The sequence below is a fragment of the Tetrahymena thermophila genome (genome assembly GCF_000189635.1).
Source record: "Tetrahymena thermophila SB210 genomic scaffold scf_8254649, whole genome shotgun sequence".
NCBI lineage: Eukaryota > Ciliophora > Oligohymenophorea > Hymenostomatida > Tetrahymenidae > Tetrahymena > Tetrahymena thermophila.
The window spans coordinates 618,845-638,868 of record NW_002476417.1 but is presented as its reverse complement, the minus strand read 5'-3'; the positions used below and the strand labels follow the sequence as shown (position 1 = coordinate 638,868).

General features: G+C 19.3%; 5 protein-coding genes across 5 annotated transcripts; all 5 read left to right on the top strand. All coding sequences in view use genetic code 6, as the record gives it.

Annotated features, from left to right (window-relative positions):
* Nucleotides 1-1,504: 1,504 nt before the first annotated feature.
* On the top strand, nucleotides 1,505-2,242 carry TTHERM_000274647 (transmembrane protein, putative; the record flags this gene model as incomplete). The annotated part of the gene is made up of 2 exons (XM_012797625.1): nucleotides 1,505-1,846; nucleotides 1,895-2,242. 2 exons carry the CDS (start codon nucleotides 1,505-1,507, stop codon nucleotides 2,240-2,242), a joined length of 690 nt encoding a protein of 229 aa, XP_012653079.1.
* Nucleotides 2,243-3,175: 933 nt separating this feature from the next.
* TTHERM_000274646 (hypothetical protein) lies at nucleotides 3,176-4,720 on the top strand (the record flags this gene model as incomplete). The annotated part of the gene is made up of 2 exons (XM_012797624.1): nucleotides 3,176-4,127; nucleotides 4,533-4,720. The coding sequence occupies 2 exons, from the start codon at nucleotides 3,176-3,178 to the stop codon at nucleotides 4,718-4,720; spliced, it is 1,140 nt and encodes a 379-aa protein (XP_012653078.1).
* Nucleotides 4,721-4,945: 225 nt separating this feature from the next.
* On the top strand, nucleotides 4,946-8,038 carry TTHERM_00274630 (transmembrane protein, putative; the record flags this gene model as incomplete). Its single annotated transcript, XM_001016003.2, has 3 exons — nucleotides 4,946-5,796; nucleotides 5,861-7,638; nucleotides 7,691-8,038. The coding sequence occupies exons 1-3, from the start codon at nucleotides 4,947-4,949 to the stop codon at nucleotides 8,036-8,038; spliced, it is 2,976 nt and encodes a 991-aa protein (XP_001016003.2). The 5' UTR covers nucleotide 4,946.
* A 1,394-nt stretch (nucleotides 8,039-9,432) lies between these two features.
* On the top strand, nucleotides 9,433-10,044 carry TTHERM_00274620 (glutathione S-transferase, amine-terminal domain protein; the record flags this gene model as incomplete). The annotated part of the gene is made up of 1 exon (XM_001016002.1): nucleotides 9,433-10,044. One exon carries the CDS (start codon nucleotides 9,433-9,435, stop codon nucleotides 10,042-10,044), a length of 612 nt encoding a protein of 203 aa, XP_001016002.1.
* Nucleotides 10,045-10,836: 792 nt separating this feature from the next.
* TTHERM_000274619 (transmembrane protein, putative) lies at nucleotides 10,837-16,014 on the top strand (the record flags this gene model as incomplete). The annotated part of the gene is made up of 6 exons (XM_012797623.1): nucleotides 10,837-11,305; nucleotides 11,359-12,117; nucleotides 12,181-12,353; nucleotides 12,412-13,453; nucleotides 13,789-15,593; nucleotides 15,658-16,014. The coding sequence occupies 6 exons, from the start codon at nucleotides 10,837-10,839 to the stop codon at nucleotides 16,012-16,014; spliced, it is 4,605 nt and encodes a 1,534-aa protein (XP_012653077.1).
* Nucleotides 16,015-20,024: the final 4,010 nt, after the last annotated feature.

Genomic DNA, 20,024 nt, shown 5'->3' with positions numbered 1-20,024 from the left:
TAATAATTCTTTTACTTAATCATTAATTTATTAATGTTTATATTATTTACTTATTTTAAAAGATAGTAAAAAGTTAGTTTAAGTGATAGAATTAGATGCATTTTACGAGTATATTTATCTTAGTGACACAAATGAAAAGATTATTTAAGTTACACTAAGTGATAATGTTAATTATTACAACATAAATGGTCAACATTGTTATGGTTCTACATAAATTTTTTCTAACAAAAGATAATCTACTATATCTTATAAAAGAAATACTTAAGATAGTTTATATACTTTATAATAAATAAAAATAACAATAATAAACTAAAAAATCTTTGGAGTTTAAATAGATTAAAATTTCAAATTAAAATTTTAAGAATTGGTCTTATTAGAAATCGAGGAACGGGTTAACTATTAACTTACAATTGATGACTAAAATGATAACTTTTAAGTCGATTATTGGCAATCAAATAATTATTTATCGGATTCAAAATGTAGTAATTATGATGAAAATATAAATCCATTAATCTAAAAAATAGATGGCTTCTTTACTAAAGAAAATAACATTTTAAGAGAAATTAATTTTTAATATCTTTTTTTAAAATCAAGTTCAGGTTTTGATAATTCAAAATTTCAGTTCAAGCTAAGATATTATAGTGAAATAAGATTTATCGATGCAAAAAATATTAATATTAGTAATCAAACTGTATCTGTTTATCTATTTGATTTAAAATACTAAAGAAAAGTTGTTAAAATAAGCTATTAGAAAACACTGAATTTTTAAATTAATTATTGCTCAACTAATTTAAGAAGTGTTAAATAAAAAGAGAACTTTAACAATACATATGATTTTCTAAAAAATTAGAATTAAATAAAATACTAATACTTATTCATTTATCCTGAAATTTGTGTTGAGAATGGATAAGAATATGTCTAAAATTAAGATTAATAATTCAATTAAGGTTAGCAGCTTTGTTTAAAAATAAATTAAAATTTAGATTATTAAAATGCTAAAGGAGAAATAGAGGAAGAGGAAGAAGTAATTACTTATAAATTGTAGCTAAATTATGTTTTTAACCTATAAATAAATTAAATAAATAAATACATAATATTAGAATCAGAAAATAAGCACTCTAATTATTATTTGTATATTGAATACAAATCTACTAATTATCAACCAGCACTCTTTGAATTGAGATATTTGAATAATAGTATGTATTTTTAGAGTATTAAATTTCAAAAATAATAAGAAACCTAACTTCTTTAATTGTAAAATTTTAAGTATCTTGAGATATACAATTAAAATTTGAATTCTACTGTAGATTTAGTTCTCATTCTGTCACAATTTTAATTTGAATATTTTAATTTTTATTAAAAAAAAATTGATATAAATTTAAAATATGGACCATAATTGTTTCTTTTGAGTAGATTGGAAGATTAAAACATAGTAGTTCATTTGTATAATAGTTCAAATAATATATCTTAGGTATAAAATACAGTAACTGATTAGATTGACAATATGTTTATTTTTAGTAATAAAGTGAATTATTCAATAAAAAATGTAAATTCAAATAACTTGTTTAACAGATAATTCTATTTTTTAGAAGTATTAGATAACAACATCCAAATTTAAATCAAAAAGAGCTATTATTTTGCCTTTGATAATTTTTCATAAGTTCAAGAAAATAACTTAGCATAAACATAGAACACATTTAAATTTAATATAAGTTTTACAGAAATTAAATAGATAAAAGGTTTAAATATTTATGATTTAAAAGATGAGAATATATATATTATTCATTCAAAAACCTAAATTCAATTGATGCAAGAATTTATAAATGGTGCCAATATTATAGATGAGGTAAATAGTTTGTTATTATTTTAAAAATATTAATAATTTTATTCTAAGTAAAATCAAAATTTAGTTATTTTTAAAGAACAAATATTGGACTACAAATAAATGGAGAACTAGTATGAGATCACTACCTCTTTCTATTAGGATTCTTGTAAAAATCTTTAAAAAGATGAGAAATAACTTTTATACTTTAGAATATATATTTCAAAAAATAAATAGAGTTTGATTGTTCCCTTTAGCTAAATTTTTAAATAAACAAATGATATAAAAAATGAGATTAATTTGTAAGAACTACAAATACAATTCTTAATTTTAGGAGTAATATTAATATTTATGATCATATTAATTTTTATATTTTTAATCAAGATAAAAATTCTATCAGATTAAAAATAGGCATTATGAGATAAATAAATAACTTACATTTCTTTAAATTTAATTAAGTTCATATTTTTTTACTTGTAATTTTTGTGTTAAGCTATTTTTATATGATTAATTAATTATTGAAAAATTTTTTGGCATATTATGATAAAATTAAATTTTTATAAGTATTGAGAAAAATATAAATATTTTATATTAATTGAAATAGAAAATTTAGCTACAAAATTGTTAATTATTTATTTTAAAAATATCTACTTTTTAGGTTTTTAGGGAGAAATCAAAGTTCTTTATATAAAATGATCAATAACAAATACATGCTTAATTAATAATATTAAAATCTAAAAATAAATCATAAACTATAAATAATTCATTTTAAAAATCGATGATTTGAATTTTATTAAGCGATTTATATCAGTTAAAATTTAAACTAAATGTTTAGCATTGTTAAATATTAATTGAAAAATTCTACTATTATATAGAAATTAATTAATTAAATTAAGAGAGATATTTTAACAATTAAGTGGTTTGGTGAATTAAAAATAGCTTTTATCATAGAACTAAATATCTACTTTATTAGTTTAATATAATTAATTTATCAAAATAAGTAATAGTTTGTCTTTAAAAATTAACTAATTAGAAGCTAAAGTCAAAAAATATAATGAGAAATATTTTATTAAATAACATTCAATTTTTGATGCTTTTCATAAGCTTTTTTTTAGTAACTTTTAGCAAAGAAATTAAATTGTAAATTGTTGATTTATAACATCAAAGTTTAGTGGAATACTCACCTAAATTCTACGAAGGAGAAACAATATCTTTTTTAATATAGTTGGATCGCTTAATATAAAAAAATTTTAATTTTATAGCTTAAGATGAAGGAAATTGCAGCCAATTTACTTCTTAAATCATGCTAACTACTGTAAGATAAGCACAAGATGATATTTTGGAAGAAGAAATATGCAGAGAAAGCTTTTTCAAAGAAAATAATGTTTGCATATTTTAAGTTTAACAAAACTATAAAAAGATTAGAATTAAAATAAACTGTATTAGTTAATCATGCTATCTTAGAAATCATTTTTTTATAGATTAGGAGCATTATAATTTATAAAGTAAAATTAATTTTAAAATAAAATCTTTAAAAAGAAATTTATTAACTCATTAAAATAAATAGCACCAGATTAAATAGAAGTATATAAACCAATTTTTAAGATTAATCATAATGTAATAAAAAACTCTAAAAAATACTTATTAATTCACTCTTAAGATATTAAGGATATATTTTATGGGTAAAATAAATGTATGTAGATAAATAGATATGGGTCTATTTCCTACATTTTAGAAATATCAAATCTAAATTGCATTTAAGAGGATATTTCCATTTTTGTAATTTCAAAATATAACAGCTTGCTTTTATATTTAGATTATCTTATTAATCTTGATATAATATCTTAATAATCAATTAAATATATTTATAGCCATATATTTGTCATAGGATAATGCAAAATAATTTATGATTAATTTGAATACAAATTAGATTAAAATATATTTTATTAACTTAATATTAACAAAGGAGTAGATTAAATTCAATACTTATGCGGAATCGAATCTAATATACTTCTATTAAATAAATAGTTAGCCTTTGAAATAGAATAGAGATTTTTAACAATCTCTGAACATGATAGTTTACCCTTTTAAGTTAAATAAAATTTAGCTTTCTTTTCTGGTACATATTTTATTTGCTTCTATTTAAAAGATTAAAATATTAAAATATATTACGTGAATAACAATGACTAATTTGATTTTGATAGTCTAAAAAATGATCTTAAAACTAACAGTTAATTTAAGTAACTACAGATAGATTAGAAAGGAAATGCATGCATTGATACTTACTAATACATATTTGCAATTGGTAAATCATTTTTATAAGAAACAATTTATTACAATCCTCATTAGTTAAAACTAGATTTAGTTCTTACCATATACATTTTATAGAATAAAAATTTGAGATTAATACCATATTTATTTATTAAGAGTATTGATTAAAAAGTCATAACCAAATGTAAAAATAATGTAAAATTTAAAATATATTCTGATCTTTCCTTAAAATATTAATTAAGACCATTTTTTATTTTGGATAAAGATAAAATTTAATACAAAATTTCGGAGATAGGGTATCCTTAATTAAAGAACCAAATTAATCTTCTTGAAAATATTGGTTGTAGTAGCCTAAATATTTTTTAAATGATTGGTGTAGTAATTAGTGAGGATAGATAATAAATATATTAATATGAATTTAAATTTGTATATAAATTAGGTAAAGGTGTTATTGAATATGAATATTTTGTAAAAGAAATTTACTTTTAGCAAAAAGAACCTAATTAAGGACAATATGGTTTAAGAATTAAACAAAATGAATATCCTTTGTATTTTAAAAGTTAGTACATAAAGATGAAATTTGTAATTAAATAACCTAACTCAGTAAAATAAAGTTAATTTATTTGATTAATTTAAGTTTTTTTAATAAATATAGTGCTAGATGATCTATTTAGAGGATTTTATTTAACAAATCAAGATAGAAAGTTAGATGGCTTCGATTAATAGCATCTACGATTTAAATATAGATTATTATTCCTAATTTAGTATATTAGAATTTAACGATAATTTTTTTTTGAATAGTAAGACATATTTTAACACAAACTTTCAATACTATTAATATGGATACACATAAATGCATAAAATCTATTTACCTGAAGAGCTTAAAAATAATTAATTTGTAATTATTTTTTAATAAGTTTAATAATATACTATATTTACAATAAATTGTTAAGAAGGCGAATATATTATTCCTATCTATTCTGGTTACGATAAAGTATTAACTATTAACAAGGAAAAGATAAATATATATTGTAAAGATGATCCTTTAATTATTTCTTATACTGGCTTAAAAGATGTTTTGTTAATTAAGAACTTATTTAATGATAAAATATAAGTTTACAACTTTAATTTTGATTAAGTGATAAGTATTAATGCTAGGCAGTTATTTTTAAGAAATAATACTATTTATTTACTTTTATAAAGTGAAAAAATAGAAAAGATTTAATCAAATTTTGATTTTTAAATTGAAAACATTTATGGATCATTAGTTAAAATAAGATTTAAAATTAATTAAGATTATTCAATTAATTCAGAAAATATATTGATAAGAATTTGCTGTAATTAGATTTATGAAAATCCTTTAGTGGTTTATTTCAAATATTTGTATGAACAATAAAACTAATTAATTGAAAATTTAGTAATGTAAAATATACTTTTTGCAGATCAAGAAATATTCTTCGTATTTTGTTGGGGTGATTCTTTATCATAATAATATTATAGATACTCAGCTTTGCTTTATGCAAGAATATATACTGAAGAAGAACTTGAAACTTTCTATCAATAAGACAATTAGTCTGCAAAAGATATGTTCAAATTTACACCAAAAGAGGTAAATTAACCAATAAAAAGAGAGACCGAATTATGCCTTGTTCTATTTAAAAATTAATTTGTTTAATTATCTGAATATAAGTTGTTTATTATAGGTAATTTCCAAGAATTATTTTACATTTTTCTTTAAATTTATTATTATTTTTTTCTTCAAAAAAGATGATATAAATTACGTTTAAGTGATAGATTTAGATTTCACTTATCAAAATATTTAGCTTGTTGGTGTTTAAGATAAAATTATTTAATTTGAATTATTTTCAAATGATTATCATTTTTCTATAAATGACTATAGTTGCAAGGGATCATCGTAGTTTTATTCAAATTATAAAGAAGTGATTATCTTTTTTACTAGACTTGAAAATGACTATACATTCGCTATTAGAAAATTATAAATAACTATCATAAATTAAAAAGTTGAACTTTGTAAAATAGAACAAGCTTTCGAAATAGTATCTTCTGAGTGGATTGCATTTCAAATAGAATAAATGTTTTACTATTAACTTACTGTTGAGAATTAAAAAGATAACTTTTAAATCGACTATTGGCTATCGACTTATGAGTTACTATTCTATAAATGCACTAAATTTGATTAAAATTTAAATTCAAATATTGATGGTGCATTAACTCCAGAAAATAGCATTATCAGAAATAAAGATTTTAAGTTTCTTTACTTAAAAGCTAGTCCAGGTTTCGATAATAAAAACATTTAATTCAAACTGAGATATTACAATAAAATAGAATTCATTAACCACAAAAGTATTAGCTTTAGTAAGCAAACTTTATCTCTTTATTTATTTGATATTAAATACCAAAGAAAAGTGTTTAAGATGGCTTATTCAAATACTTTGAATTTTTAAATTTCCAAATGTTAAACTTATACGAAAAGTATTTAACATAGACAAAATAATATTATTTAAGATGAATCTTAAATAAATTAAAATGATATTAAAAATTCTTATATTTTCATTTATCCTGAAATGTGTGCTGAATAACATGAGTATGACACTACAAGTTAGGATTAATGGCTAGAATCAGATAAATTTTGCTTACAAATAGAATAATATTATTATTAAACTTCATTCGGGGTAATTTAAAAAGAAAAAGAAGAAAAAATAATTTAGAAATTAGAATTAAATCAAACTTTTAACATTTAACTAAATTCTGAAACCTAATACATTATTTTAGAAGTAGAAAATAAATATGATGATCACTATTTATACTTAGAATACAAGTCAATCGAAGGTCATCCAGTATTTATTGAATTAAGAAATTTAGTTAATAAAACTTAGATTTAGAGATTTTACTTTCAATAACATCAATAAATTCATATGCTCTAATTGTAAAGCTTAAAATATCTTGAAATATACAACTACTAGTAGAATAAGAGTTTAGATTTGATTCTTATACTATCTAAAGTACAATTTTAAAATATTAACATTTATCAAAATAAAATTTAATTAAATTCTTTAAAAGGACCATTTTTGTTGCTTTTAAGTAGATTTGAAAATTAAAGTATCGTGGTTTATTTATAAAATAGTTCAAATACAACAACAAAAATCTCAGAGTAAGCCCTTGAACTTCATTCTCCTAAAAATATTTATATTTTTTGTAGTAATGTAAGCTATACTATAAAGCAAATAAGCTCTTAAACATAGTTAGAGAAATAATTTTATTTATTAGAAGTATCGGATGACAAAATTAGTATTTCTATAAATAAAAATTATTATTTTGGAAATAAAAATAACGAAGAAGAAAGCTAAACATTGCAATTTTTTTAAAATTAAAATATATTCAAATTTAAAATTGATAAATTATTATTTGAATCGATGAAAGGTTTTAACATTTAGAATTTGCAAAATAAATACCTTTATTTTTTATATTCGAAAAATAAGCTGTCTTTGGTTTCAGAGTACTTAAATGGTGTAAACTCAGTAAATGTAAATAAATATCATATTTATTTTATTTAATATTTAGTAAAATTATTTTTAGTAATATCAAAACTTAGTTGTTCTTAAGGAAAAAGTATTGGAAATAAATTAAATTGATTAAGAATATGAGATAACCACCACTTAATTTTAGAAATCTTAATTAAATATTTGGAGTAATTATGAAGTGCAGTAATACTTTAGGATATACATTTAAATTAGCAATTCAAGCATGATTATTCCTATTAGCCAAATTTTTTAATAGCCAAGACAGCTTAATACGAAAAACAAGCTCTATAAAATCCAATAATAAATATTTATTTTGGCTATAATTTTAATAATTTTGCTACTGCTAATTTATACATTTCTTATTAAGATCAAAAATCTTTAAAACAATTCAAAATCTTTATGAAATAATTAAATTGTATTTATTAAATATAAATCTTAAATTTAATAATTTATTCATCTAATTTTATTCATCTAATTTTATTTAAATAAATAAAAGTTTAAAATAAATATTTTACTAATTTAAAATATGAATTTAAAAGTATTTATTTTTATTTATTTATTTAGGATTTTTGAAACTTATAGAAAGTCTATTTATACTTCAAATTAAATTTTTAAAAACTAATAACTAAAACTTTAAATAATAAAATGAAGAATCAAATAATTTAATATATTTTATCAAGGCTATTTAAGCTATTTATTAATTAATTATGCAGTGCATAAATTGAATTTGTTTACTTTTAAATTTGAGTGTGAATTAAAAGTCAGAAATATTTACTTGTACTATTTAATCTTATTATATATTATAATTGAGAATATATAAAAAAAGAAGAAAATTTCATAAATTAAGAAGTAAGTGAAAAAAAAGTTAATAGGAATACTTTTTTAAAGTAGATAATACTACTAAAGTTGCATTTTAAAATTGAAAAGAGTTTAAATTAGAACAAATAAATAATTATTTTGTAATTCTTTGATTTTATAATTAAATTTTAATTGAAACATTACAGTTTTTGTAAACCAATCACTATTTTTATGTAATCTTATAAATTATGATAAAATCTAAAAAAGCAAAAAATAGAAAAATTTAAGAAAAATTTCTAATCATATCTATTTTGTTTTACCCTCTAAATTTATGAAAATTTAAATATTGTTTTTTACTCTAAATAAGACCAATTAATAATCAAATAAAGATATGTTATGGTCTTTCTCAAAATATGAAATTTAATATTCATTTATAGGTCATTAAAAAAAAAATTTTGTATTAATATAAACCAATTGTGCTGACATTTTTAATATATTTCTTACAAATCATTTTATTTTAAGATAAAAAACATTGAATTATGTATTAAATATGATGAAATATATATTTAGAATTTAATTTATTAAAATATTAGAGTTTAAATATAAAATTAAAAGATTTATTTCATATTTATGATTTTAATTTTTACAGTTTTTTAATTTTTTTTCTTCAGTTTTTAGAATAAAATTGAGAGAATAAGTAATTTGAAATTTAAGTATCTAATAAAATCTAATATCTTCCAAAGTTTTTATTTGTAAATTCATTAAAAATTTAATGTAATCTCATATTTTTATCTTATTATTTTAGTTTTAAAAATACAAATCTATATTTTCATTATTTTTTACATATTATAAAATATTTATTTGATTATTATAATAATTAAATAATATTTGTTACATAAATCTATCTATCTATTTGTTTTTAAATCCAGAAATGAATTTTCTTTAAAATAATAAATCATTTATATCAATAAAATAAACAAAATTTAAAAATAATAAAAAATGTCTTAAAAAATCACTATTGGATATTGGAAAGGCCCTGGTAAGGTTTAACCTTCTAGATATTTACTTGAGATTTCTGGTGTTGAATATTAAGAAACCTTATACACTGATCCTGCTTAGTGGTTTGGAAAAGATAAATACTCTCTAGACTTGCCTTTCCCAAATTTACCCTATCTGATTGATGGAGATGTGAAACTAACAGAAAGTGAAACTATATTCGATTATTTAGTGAATAAACTGAATATGAGCGAACTTTTAGGCAAAGAGTCAGATAGATTCATAGTTGATAATCTAAGGAATATCTTCTCTGATCTTTGTACCAGCCTCTTTCAAGTATTTTAAAAATAAGGAGAAGAAAAATTAAAGATATTTAATTGCTAAATCCTACCTAAAGCTAACGACATTCACAAATTCCTCAAGAATAAAGAATATTTGCTAGGATACTTTACAGTTGCAGATCTTTACTTTTTAAGTTTTGCTAGAAATTTCAAAAGCTTTATGCCAGAACAATATGAAGAATTTGCAGGAACCTTTGATGCTCTTAAAGAAAAGATTGAGTCAATCCCATAAATTGCATCTTATATTTCTGAAGGACGTCATCCAATTTTATGAACGAAATATATAATATTTTTCTTTTTATGGTTTTTATTTTATCAATGTTCGTATAACTTTACTGATAATTTTAATTTCTGTTTTTTTATTAATAAATTTAATTTTTTTAATTTATCATTTTCATTCTTTCTTATTATTTTTTTATTTTTAAATTAATAAAATTTTTTCACTTTCATTTGGAAAAAAAAATGATTTTTTTACAAAATTAGAATTAAAAATTATTTTTTGTTTGTTTTTATATTTTTCATTATTAAATAAATAAAATCAAATTTTAAAAAAAATGTAGAATAAAAATTATTAATTTTGATGATTTAATTAAAGTGTTAGGGATTTTTATAAATAAAATAAATATATAATAACTACTTAGTTGTTGTCTCACATATTTAATAAAATAAAAGAAAAAAAGGAATTTATTATCTATTAAATTTTAATTCGTATTGCATTTAAAATTGTCTAAAAAATCATTTTGGCTAAAAATATAAATAAATATTTATGATTGATAACTAATTCTAAATCATATTTTTAAAAATTGAAAATTTTTAGATTTTATTTATTTTACAAAGCTTTTTGAACTAAATTTACTCCATTTTAAATTTTTAAATGTAATAGTGCTGACTAATTGATTATGGAATTAAGAAATTTTATTTCATTGTAAAAATTAATTTGTAAGATAGCTAAAATACTTATTAAGTTTAATATATGATTTATTAATTGCTAATTAGAGTGTAATTAAAAGCTAATTAATATATTAATAATAACTAATTAAAGTATTTCCTAATTTTATTTATTAATATGCAAAACATGATTTAAACAAATGATAAGATGATTATTTCAATCTTTTTCACTTTATTTTTGCTGCTTCAAGTCTCTTAATGCCTATAAAAAACTATTGAAATGAATAGCGAGGATGTTGATTATTTAGTAGAACTTTCTCCTACGTTCTTTAAGGGAGAGATTATATCTTATAAAATTATTATTAATCAATTATTATCATTAGATTATACATTTTTTTATTTATTGTAAGATGAAGGATCTTGCAGCTAATTCTCTACTCAATTTTGGATAACATACAACGAATTAGGGATAAATTATTAGGAAAAGTAAGAAATTTGCTTTGAGAATGAGTATAAAGAAAATAACTTTTGCTAAACTAAGCTATTTTAGAAATATTCCATTTTGATTGTATAAATAAAATGTTTGGGAGATTAATGTAGAGCAAGAAGTCTTATTTTATTAGATAAGTTTAAATATTATATATAAAGTAAAAATAATTCTAAAATAACTTAAAATTTTAACAATAATTTTAAATAATAGGTAAAACTTAAAACATAAAGATTTAGGTATAAAAACCAGTTTTATAAATTAAGTATGAAATGTTGTATGAATTTAAAACCTACTTGCTTATGTATTCACAAGAATTAAAGTATGTATTTATTGTATAAGATATAAAACAATGTAGTAAAATAACTAAATATGGAGTGACTTACTACATTTTCGAGATAAAGAAAAATGGCTGTACAAAATTGGATTTTACCATTATTTCATATACCAAAAATTTAAGCCTTATAATAGATGAACTCTAAAACTTATAACATCCCATTTATTATAATTAAGGTTATTAAAATTTAGAAACATCTCATATTTATGTGATTGGTAGTTGTTTCATTAGTTATAATTATTAATAATACAAATTGCTTTCTAATGTTTATTATAAAGTTAAATCTCCCTTTTTTTATTTTATACAAACTTGCGAGTAAGAATCAAATATAATTTATCTAAAAATTTAATAAGATTTTGAAGTTGAAGAATATTATTTAGAGTATTTATATTAAAAAAAAAATAGTCTAAATTTAAGTTTAAACAAAGCTTTAATTGACCATGCTATATGCCTATATTTAAAAGGATAAGATATTAATATATCTTATGGGTCTTCTGATAAACTCTTTGATGATAATAAAGATTACAGTTAAAATTTAAAATAAGCTTAAGTAGATGAAAATGGAAATGTTTGCATTAATTATGAAGAAAATTTGTCTCTATTTTAGTATGAAAACAAATACTTAATTGCTGAGGGTAGAATTTATTTTTTAAATTTTATACAGAATTGATTAATTAATTTATTTATTTATTAAATAGGAGCTGGATTTGTTAGCTATAAGTTAATGAGGATTAAAATATCATATGATAACTTGAATTAGCTTTATGGTTAAATTTATAATAAGATATAAACAAGTACGTATCCTATTTAATTAAATATTTTTAATCAGCAAAAAATTAAAAAAAGATTAGCAATTAGATATTCTGATAAAGTAATTAATAAATAAAGAAATTTTGTAAAGCCAATTAATAATTTTTATTAAATTAAAGTGTAAAGTAATAGAGCAAACTGAGAACTAAGATATATCGATAACTCTAGATAGCTAGGCTGACTCAAGTGATTTTATATATCATCTGGAAATATACTATTCACTCTCTTTTTAAGAAATAGATTATTTAGAAGATATTATATTTAGTGATGTTTCAAATAGAAATACAGTGTTTAAACAAAAAATAGAATCAAAAAATAAAGTAATTAAATTTTATTTGCCAAAAGAATTTAAAGAAAATGATTTTATTATTGAGTTATTTTATGATTTCTAAAGTCTATCTACAATTTTAGGTAAAATATCATAAAATGTAACCTATTTTAGCCCTATATTATCAAGCAACCACCATCTATATTACATATAAAAATAAATTATTGAATAAAATTGGCAAGAAGATCCGATAGTTATTTTATGTATGAATCTAACATAATTAAGCTTAAAAAGAAACTATTTTGATAGTAAAATTTAAATTTATAATTTTAATTTTGAAAGAAAAATTTAAATAAACATTAATCAATTTAAATAAAATATAATTAATGTTTATATTGATTTACAATAAAATAAAATTATTTAAACATAAAATAAACCCTTGATTCACATTTAAAAAATTAATTAATCTCTTGATAAATTAACAATTTGGCTTGATAAAAACATTCAAATAAATGAATAAAGTGTGGATATTCAATTTTGTTGTGATACCACCTATATTAACCCGATTTAAGTTTACTATAAATACTTGTATGAATAAGACGATTAATTTCTTAATGATAATATTTTAGATAACTATTTTTTTAAAAGTAATTTGCTTATTTATTGCTGGGGTAGCTCCTAATAATCAGAATATTATAGAAAACTTTAATATATTTATACTAGAATATTCGACTAAGAAGAATTATCAAAAATATATTCATTAGATGTTGAAACTGCTTTTGAAGCTTTTTAATTTAATAAAAAATTTTACAATTAGGCGATTATTAGAGGACAAGAAATATGTCTTGCTTTATACCAAGAAGATGTTAACTTTCAAAAACAAATTCATTTAAGTAGCATTTTCTTACAAATAATTCATTTTTATTTCTTTTTCAATTCCAGATTTTAAAAAATAATTTTTTTGTAAATTTTAAAAAATTTTGTATAAGATAAATCATACACTAAAGCTTATTTATTTATTTATTTATTTATTTATTTATTTATTTATTTATTTATTTACTTACTGTCCATTCTAATTAATTAAGGCCATTTAATAAAAAATGTTTTTTCACAAAAATTGACCTTTAGTCTTAATGAAAAAATTCTTAAAATTCTCTAAAATGGTTTAATTAATGAGAATGCATGGTATAATTTACCTTTGTTTAGTTTATTTATTTTTTTATAATAGGTAATGAAAGCTATATTTAAGAAATAGAAGTCGAAATGTCAACCTATACACTTTTATTGTCTAATTCAACAAATAAAATTATTCAAGTTATTTTGGAAAATGAGAATTCAGACTTTATATTTGAGTAATTTAATTGTACTAATGGTTCCTATATTTACACTTAAAAAGCTTTATTAACAATTTATATTTTAAAAAATGCATAAGATTACTAAAAGTTTTAATAAAAATTAAAAGTAAAGGCAATAGATTAAGAAGTATAAATTATATATTTAAATAAGCTTTTTAAAATAAAATCTAATTAATGGATAATTTTATCAATAAATAAGATGCGAAATTATTAAATTTTATAATAAAGTAATTAAAATGAGTTTTATATTGATTTTTGGCTATCAAATTATAATCTTAAAATTGAAGAATGCTCTCAACCTAATTTACAAATATTCCCATAAATTGATGGAGTGCTAACTAAAGAAAATAATGTTGTCAAAAATACTGAATTTCTTTATCTTTATTTAAAAGCAAGCTCAAATTTCAATGCAAAATAATTTTTATTCATGGCAACTGAATATAGTCATATTAATCTCATAAATTAGGAAAATGTAACTTTAAACTAGTAGGTTTTTTAAAACTATGTCTTTGAGAGTTTTTACTAAAATAGAATTTTTAAGATTTAGCATCAAAATGTATTAAATATTTAGATCTATTTTTGCTCATAGCGTTTTTAATTTTCTCAAGAGAATTAAATAACAGATATTAGCTTTGATTTATAAAATAAATTGAAAAGTATTAACAACACTTATGTCTTTCTCTATCCTGAAATATCATTAAATAAAAATCAATTTTATGATTTAATTTAAAATTCCTTGCAATAGTAAAAATAAATTTGTTTGCAAATATATTAAAATGAAGGCAATTAATTGAATTAAAATGCTACAGGAAGTATTTTAACTGACGAAAGATTAACTTAATAGTTGAAAATAAACTAGGCTTTTAATATTCAAATAAATTCTTAAAATAATTATCAAAATGAATATGTGATTTTCGAAGTAGAAAAGAGTGACACAAATTCTTATTTATACTTAGAATATCAATTAATTGAAGAAAAACCAGTTCTTTTTGAAGTAAGATATATGTAGAGTGGATATTTTTTACACAGGTTTTACTTCTAATCAAGCTAAGAAGTAAAAGTTTTTTAATTGTAAAATGTTAAATATATTGAGATTTATAATTATGAGCCAACTACTAATATACTTTTGACACTCATTCTATCAGAAAAATAATTCTCTATTACTAACATTTATCGAAATTAAATGAGCTTCAACACTTTTTAGGAACCAAAATTATTGCTCTTAAGTAGACTACCAGATTAAAACCTAATAATTTCTTTATAAAATAACTAAAATTAAATAACAAAAGAATAGCAAAAAATGGTACCACATAAAATTGATAATATTTTTATTGAAGATAACTAAGTAAATTATGAATTAATTGAGGTTCATCAAAATATCTATTTCTAAAAAATTTTTTATTTCTTAGACGTAAACAATAAGAATGTATCAATACATATAAAAATAAAATATTACAGTAATATACAAGAGTCTTATGGAGACTTTAATAGTTCTGCTTATGAATATGCCCTAATGTCTAATACTTTTAAATTTAAAATAGAGAGCACTAAATTAATTAATAAAATAATTAAAGATATTGATATTTTGGGCTTACAAAATTAAAAAATTTATTTTTTTTTTTCAACAAGTGAGCACTCTATTTCTTAAGAGTTTACGAATGGCTTCAACAATATAGAAGTAAGTAGTTTTAATTAATATTAAATTTAATATGTTTTACTTTAAAGTTAATATATATTTTTAGAATAATTAAAATATAGTTATATTCAAGGAATATTTACTAAAGTTGAAATAGATCAAAGATAGCATAAAATATGAGATAACTACGACTTGTTTTTAAAATATACAGATGTAAATTCGAAAAGAAGATGACAAATAGTTTGAGTATTTTAGAATTTATATCTAAATTAATAATTCAACCTTAATAGCTCCTTTAAGTTAAATTTTTAAACATTAATTACCATCTAAAAATATAGAAATACAATAAAAAATATTGAATTAACTCTGGATGATTTTAATCATATTGATATTACTATTAATTTTAATACTTGTTTTCATGTTTAAATTAAAATTACTTTATAGAAAAATAAAGAATTTATGAAGGTACCTACCTTACCTAGCCTATTTATTTGTCTCCTTAAAGATTTCATATAAAATATTGTAAATTTATATTTTTGTAGATATTAATAAATATTTTAATGAAATAAATTTTATTTTAGGGTAAATTTGAAAAAAATCTATAGTAATTATTTTTATTTTAAGTATGCATATTACAAAATTGGAATTTAATTGAATAAGATTTAATCTTTTAATATGATTTTAATTATTTTAGTTAAATCTAAAAAAAAAATTTAATTAAATGATATAAAAGAAACAAAAAAATACAATTTTAGAAAAATTAATATATAGCTCTTCCTGCATTTAAAATATCACAGATCATGATATCATGATTTATGATTTGTGATATTTCAAATAATTTTTATATTACTAATGAATATTTTTTTTTTTAAATCTTAATTATTTTCTTTATATTTGATTTCTTATATTTTACAAAAATTAATCAAAATACAGAAACCTTTTTTCAAATTTTGAGAGTAAAAAAATTTTTTTTACAGTAAATAAATTTTTTTAAAGCTTTTTCGAAAACATTCTAAGGTAAAATAGAAGGTTTTACAGTTCATATATATTTGAATGAAATATTAACTTAAACCTTCTTTTTCTTTCTATTTTTTCAATTCGAATATTTTAATTAAATTTTAGGAATTTATAGCAAAAATTTAATTTTTGGAACCAAAAATTAAAATGCTCTCCTTGATTTTTAATTAAAGGTATATCTGATAAATTCTGATTTAAAAAAGAAAAAAAAAATACATAAACTGCCATTTTGTCATTTATATATTAATATTTTTATAAACTCCGCTGATTAAATATATCCAATCAGCGGAATTTTAAAACCAGGAACAGCTATATTTATTCAGTATTCCTTAACAAATTCCTTTTAAGAATTATAGAGCTATCTTAAGCTTAGAATTTATGCCTCAAATAAAATATTGTAATTTGTATGTATATATCTATGTATGTATATATTTATGCTTAACACAAATATAAACCACTTAGGCAATACACTCATCAAATTGATTGATTATCTTCCCAATCTTCATATTGATCATTTTTATTTATATTTTAAAGTAATTCACTTTTTAAAAATCCTTTAAATTGATATTAGTAAATAATTTATGTAAAAATAATTAATTAAATGATATAAATACATTTATAGGGTAATTTGATAAAATCCTTAGTGGCTCTTTTCTATATTTAAGTATATTGTATTTAAAGATTTGAATTTAACAATTATTTAATAATAAATTGTTTAAATAAGAAATAAAATAATCTTTATTAACTCAAAGAATAAAAAAGTTTATCTAAAAAAATGAAATCAGAAAAAAACAAATAAAATAGAATTTTAGAAAAATTGGTTTGTTTCCTCAGTATTCCTTCATAAATAGCTTTTATTCAGAGTATATTTATTTTATAATAGAATAAATAATATTTCTCAATCAAAGTATTAATTTTGTTGCAACTAGCCAATTATCTAGTTAATTCAATAATATTTTACAGATAACTAAAATTAAATTATGAGTAAGATACAATAAAGTTAATTTTAGGCATGCTAAATGAAGATTCTTTTAATGATACTTAATACCTTATTAAATTTGTTTTGAAATTTATATCATTAATTATATTCAAACTGCTGATAATGTATGAAGATTAGCATATAGTAATGATTCTAGCTGAATAATTATCTCACCTAGTAATTACCCTGAGAGTATAAATATGTATGAAAACTAAAAAAGACACTTAAATGGATAGTTTAAAAAATTTATTTAGAATGTTCTTAATTTAAAATTGTTTATTAAAGCTATTTTTTTAATTATCTATCATTCAACTATTTAAGTATTCATTATTGCTCTTGGTTCTTCTATTTATAATAAAACTATACGGAAATGCTTCAAATTAACATATGAGAAAAAATTAAGTAAATTATATTTAGAAAATTTTTTAAGATTAAGTTTGTTTAATCATAATGATTATGCTTAACTTTATTTGTTTTAGTAACTTTAAGAATATAGATTAAAAATCGAGAACAAGATAAATTTAGTTACATAATAACTTATTTATTATTCTATAAATGCTATTTGTTATCCTTTTAAGTTTTTTTACAACTGAAAATAACCAAAATTTTAGTACTTATAGCAGTAAACTTATAAATATTTACATTTTATTATTAATTCCATTATCAGTTGATATTATTTAATGGCTCTATTAATTTCTTAAGTAATTGCCTACATTTACTGTAATAAAAATTGGTAAAAAATAATAAAACTCTTTAAATCAAATTAAGCAATTAATTACATAAAACTCTTAAGATAATAATAATTCTTTTGAAATCAAATTTAAGATTATTAATGAAATTTTAATTAAAGAAATTTTAAAAACGCTAATTACCACTGAATAGCATTCATAAATATATTTTATACGAAAAAAAAAGAGATACTCTGGTAAAATGAATGACAAGAATCCAAAATATAATAAAATAAAAGATTTGATAATATCCATTAATAGAGAAAAGACTATTTATTTAGATCTAAGTATACTATTTTTTAATTATCCTAATCACTATAAAGATATTCTTTAATATTTTATGAAAGACTCTTTTTCGCAATATAAAATTGTGATAGATTTTAATGATGATTATGATGAAGATAAAAGTTTAAATTTTATTTTAAATCAAGATGATACTTGCGAAATTAATTGGATTTGCAATTTTAAGTTTAGAAAACAGACAAACTAAAAATAATTTATAAAAAAATATAGCTTATTTTTTGCTTAAATTTATTAAATTTTAGTCTTAAAATAGCAAATTGAAGAATATCTTACATTTTCTCCTAGATAAATCTACTTTGATTTATTTGATATTTGAAACCTAATTTAAAAGATAAAAAAATTGTTTCTTTTATGTTATCTGACTACCTATATTCCTATTTATATATTGCAATATTTACTAATTATTAAACAGATAAGATGTAAAAATTATTTTGCTTTTTAAATTATTTTTTAAAAATTTATTTACATAAAAAAAATATTTTTACTCTCAAAATTTTAAAAAAGGTTTCTATATTTATTTTGATTAATTTGGGAATTCTTTTGAAATCAAATATAAAGAAAATAATTAAGATTTAGAGAGAGAGAAAAAATCATTACTAATATAAATGCAGGAAAAGCTGAATACAGAAATGTCATCTTATTAAATTTAATATAATTTATTATAGAAGATAATAAACAAAAACATAAATAAATTTCAATTAAGAAGGATAGCGAGAAATTCTTAATGTATATTGTATTTCTTTTCGTTTCTTAATAAATTTAATTTAGATGTAAATTGAGCTTCATCCAAAAATGATTAGTAAGAAAAATATTCAGATTTTAAATCATCTGAGCTTTTAAAATCAAAATTAAACTACTTTAAATGATAAACAATAGGCTTTTTTAGTTAGTAAAAATTATATAAAGCATGTAGTTTTAAATCTATCAGTTATTTGGTGCATTCCTCTTCTTTGGAGAATAGAAGTATTATATTATCTTTTTTACCTTCATAATTTTATTAGTTTTTATCTTAATTTTGTGAAAGTCTTTTTTTTATTTCAGGTATATTCCTTTCATTTTTTAACAAATATAATTATTACGGTTAAATTATTTCTTAAACATTAAATTCTAAAATCTTATATAGAGCTAAATGGATCGCTTCTTGCAAATTAAGTTATTTTTTTTAATAGTCTTAGTCTTAAATAATAAATTTATTTAAGTTTATTAAGGAGTCTATAACTAGATTTAAATCTTACTATTTGTTAATGATAGTAAAAGGCATAAAAGAATCTAATCTGGAATGGTAAATCAAAATCTAAATTCTATCACTTATTCTAAATACATTTAATTATTAAATATCTATCAGATATTTTGTAAAGCTATGATATTCTAAATAGCAATCTAATTATAAAAGAATAGTAAAATCTAAGCTTATATTATTTTCTAACTCAAGACAAATTTCTTCAT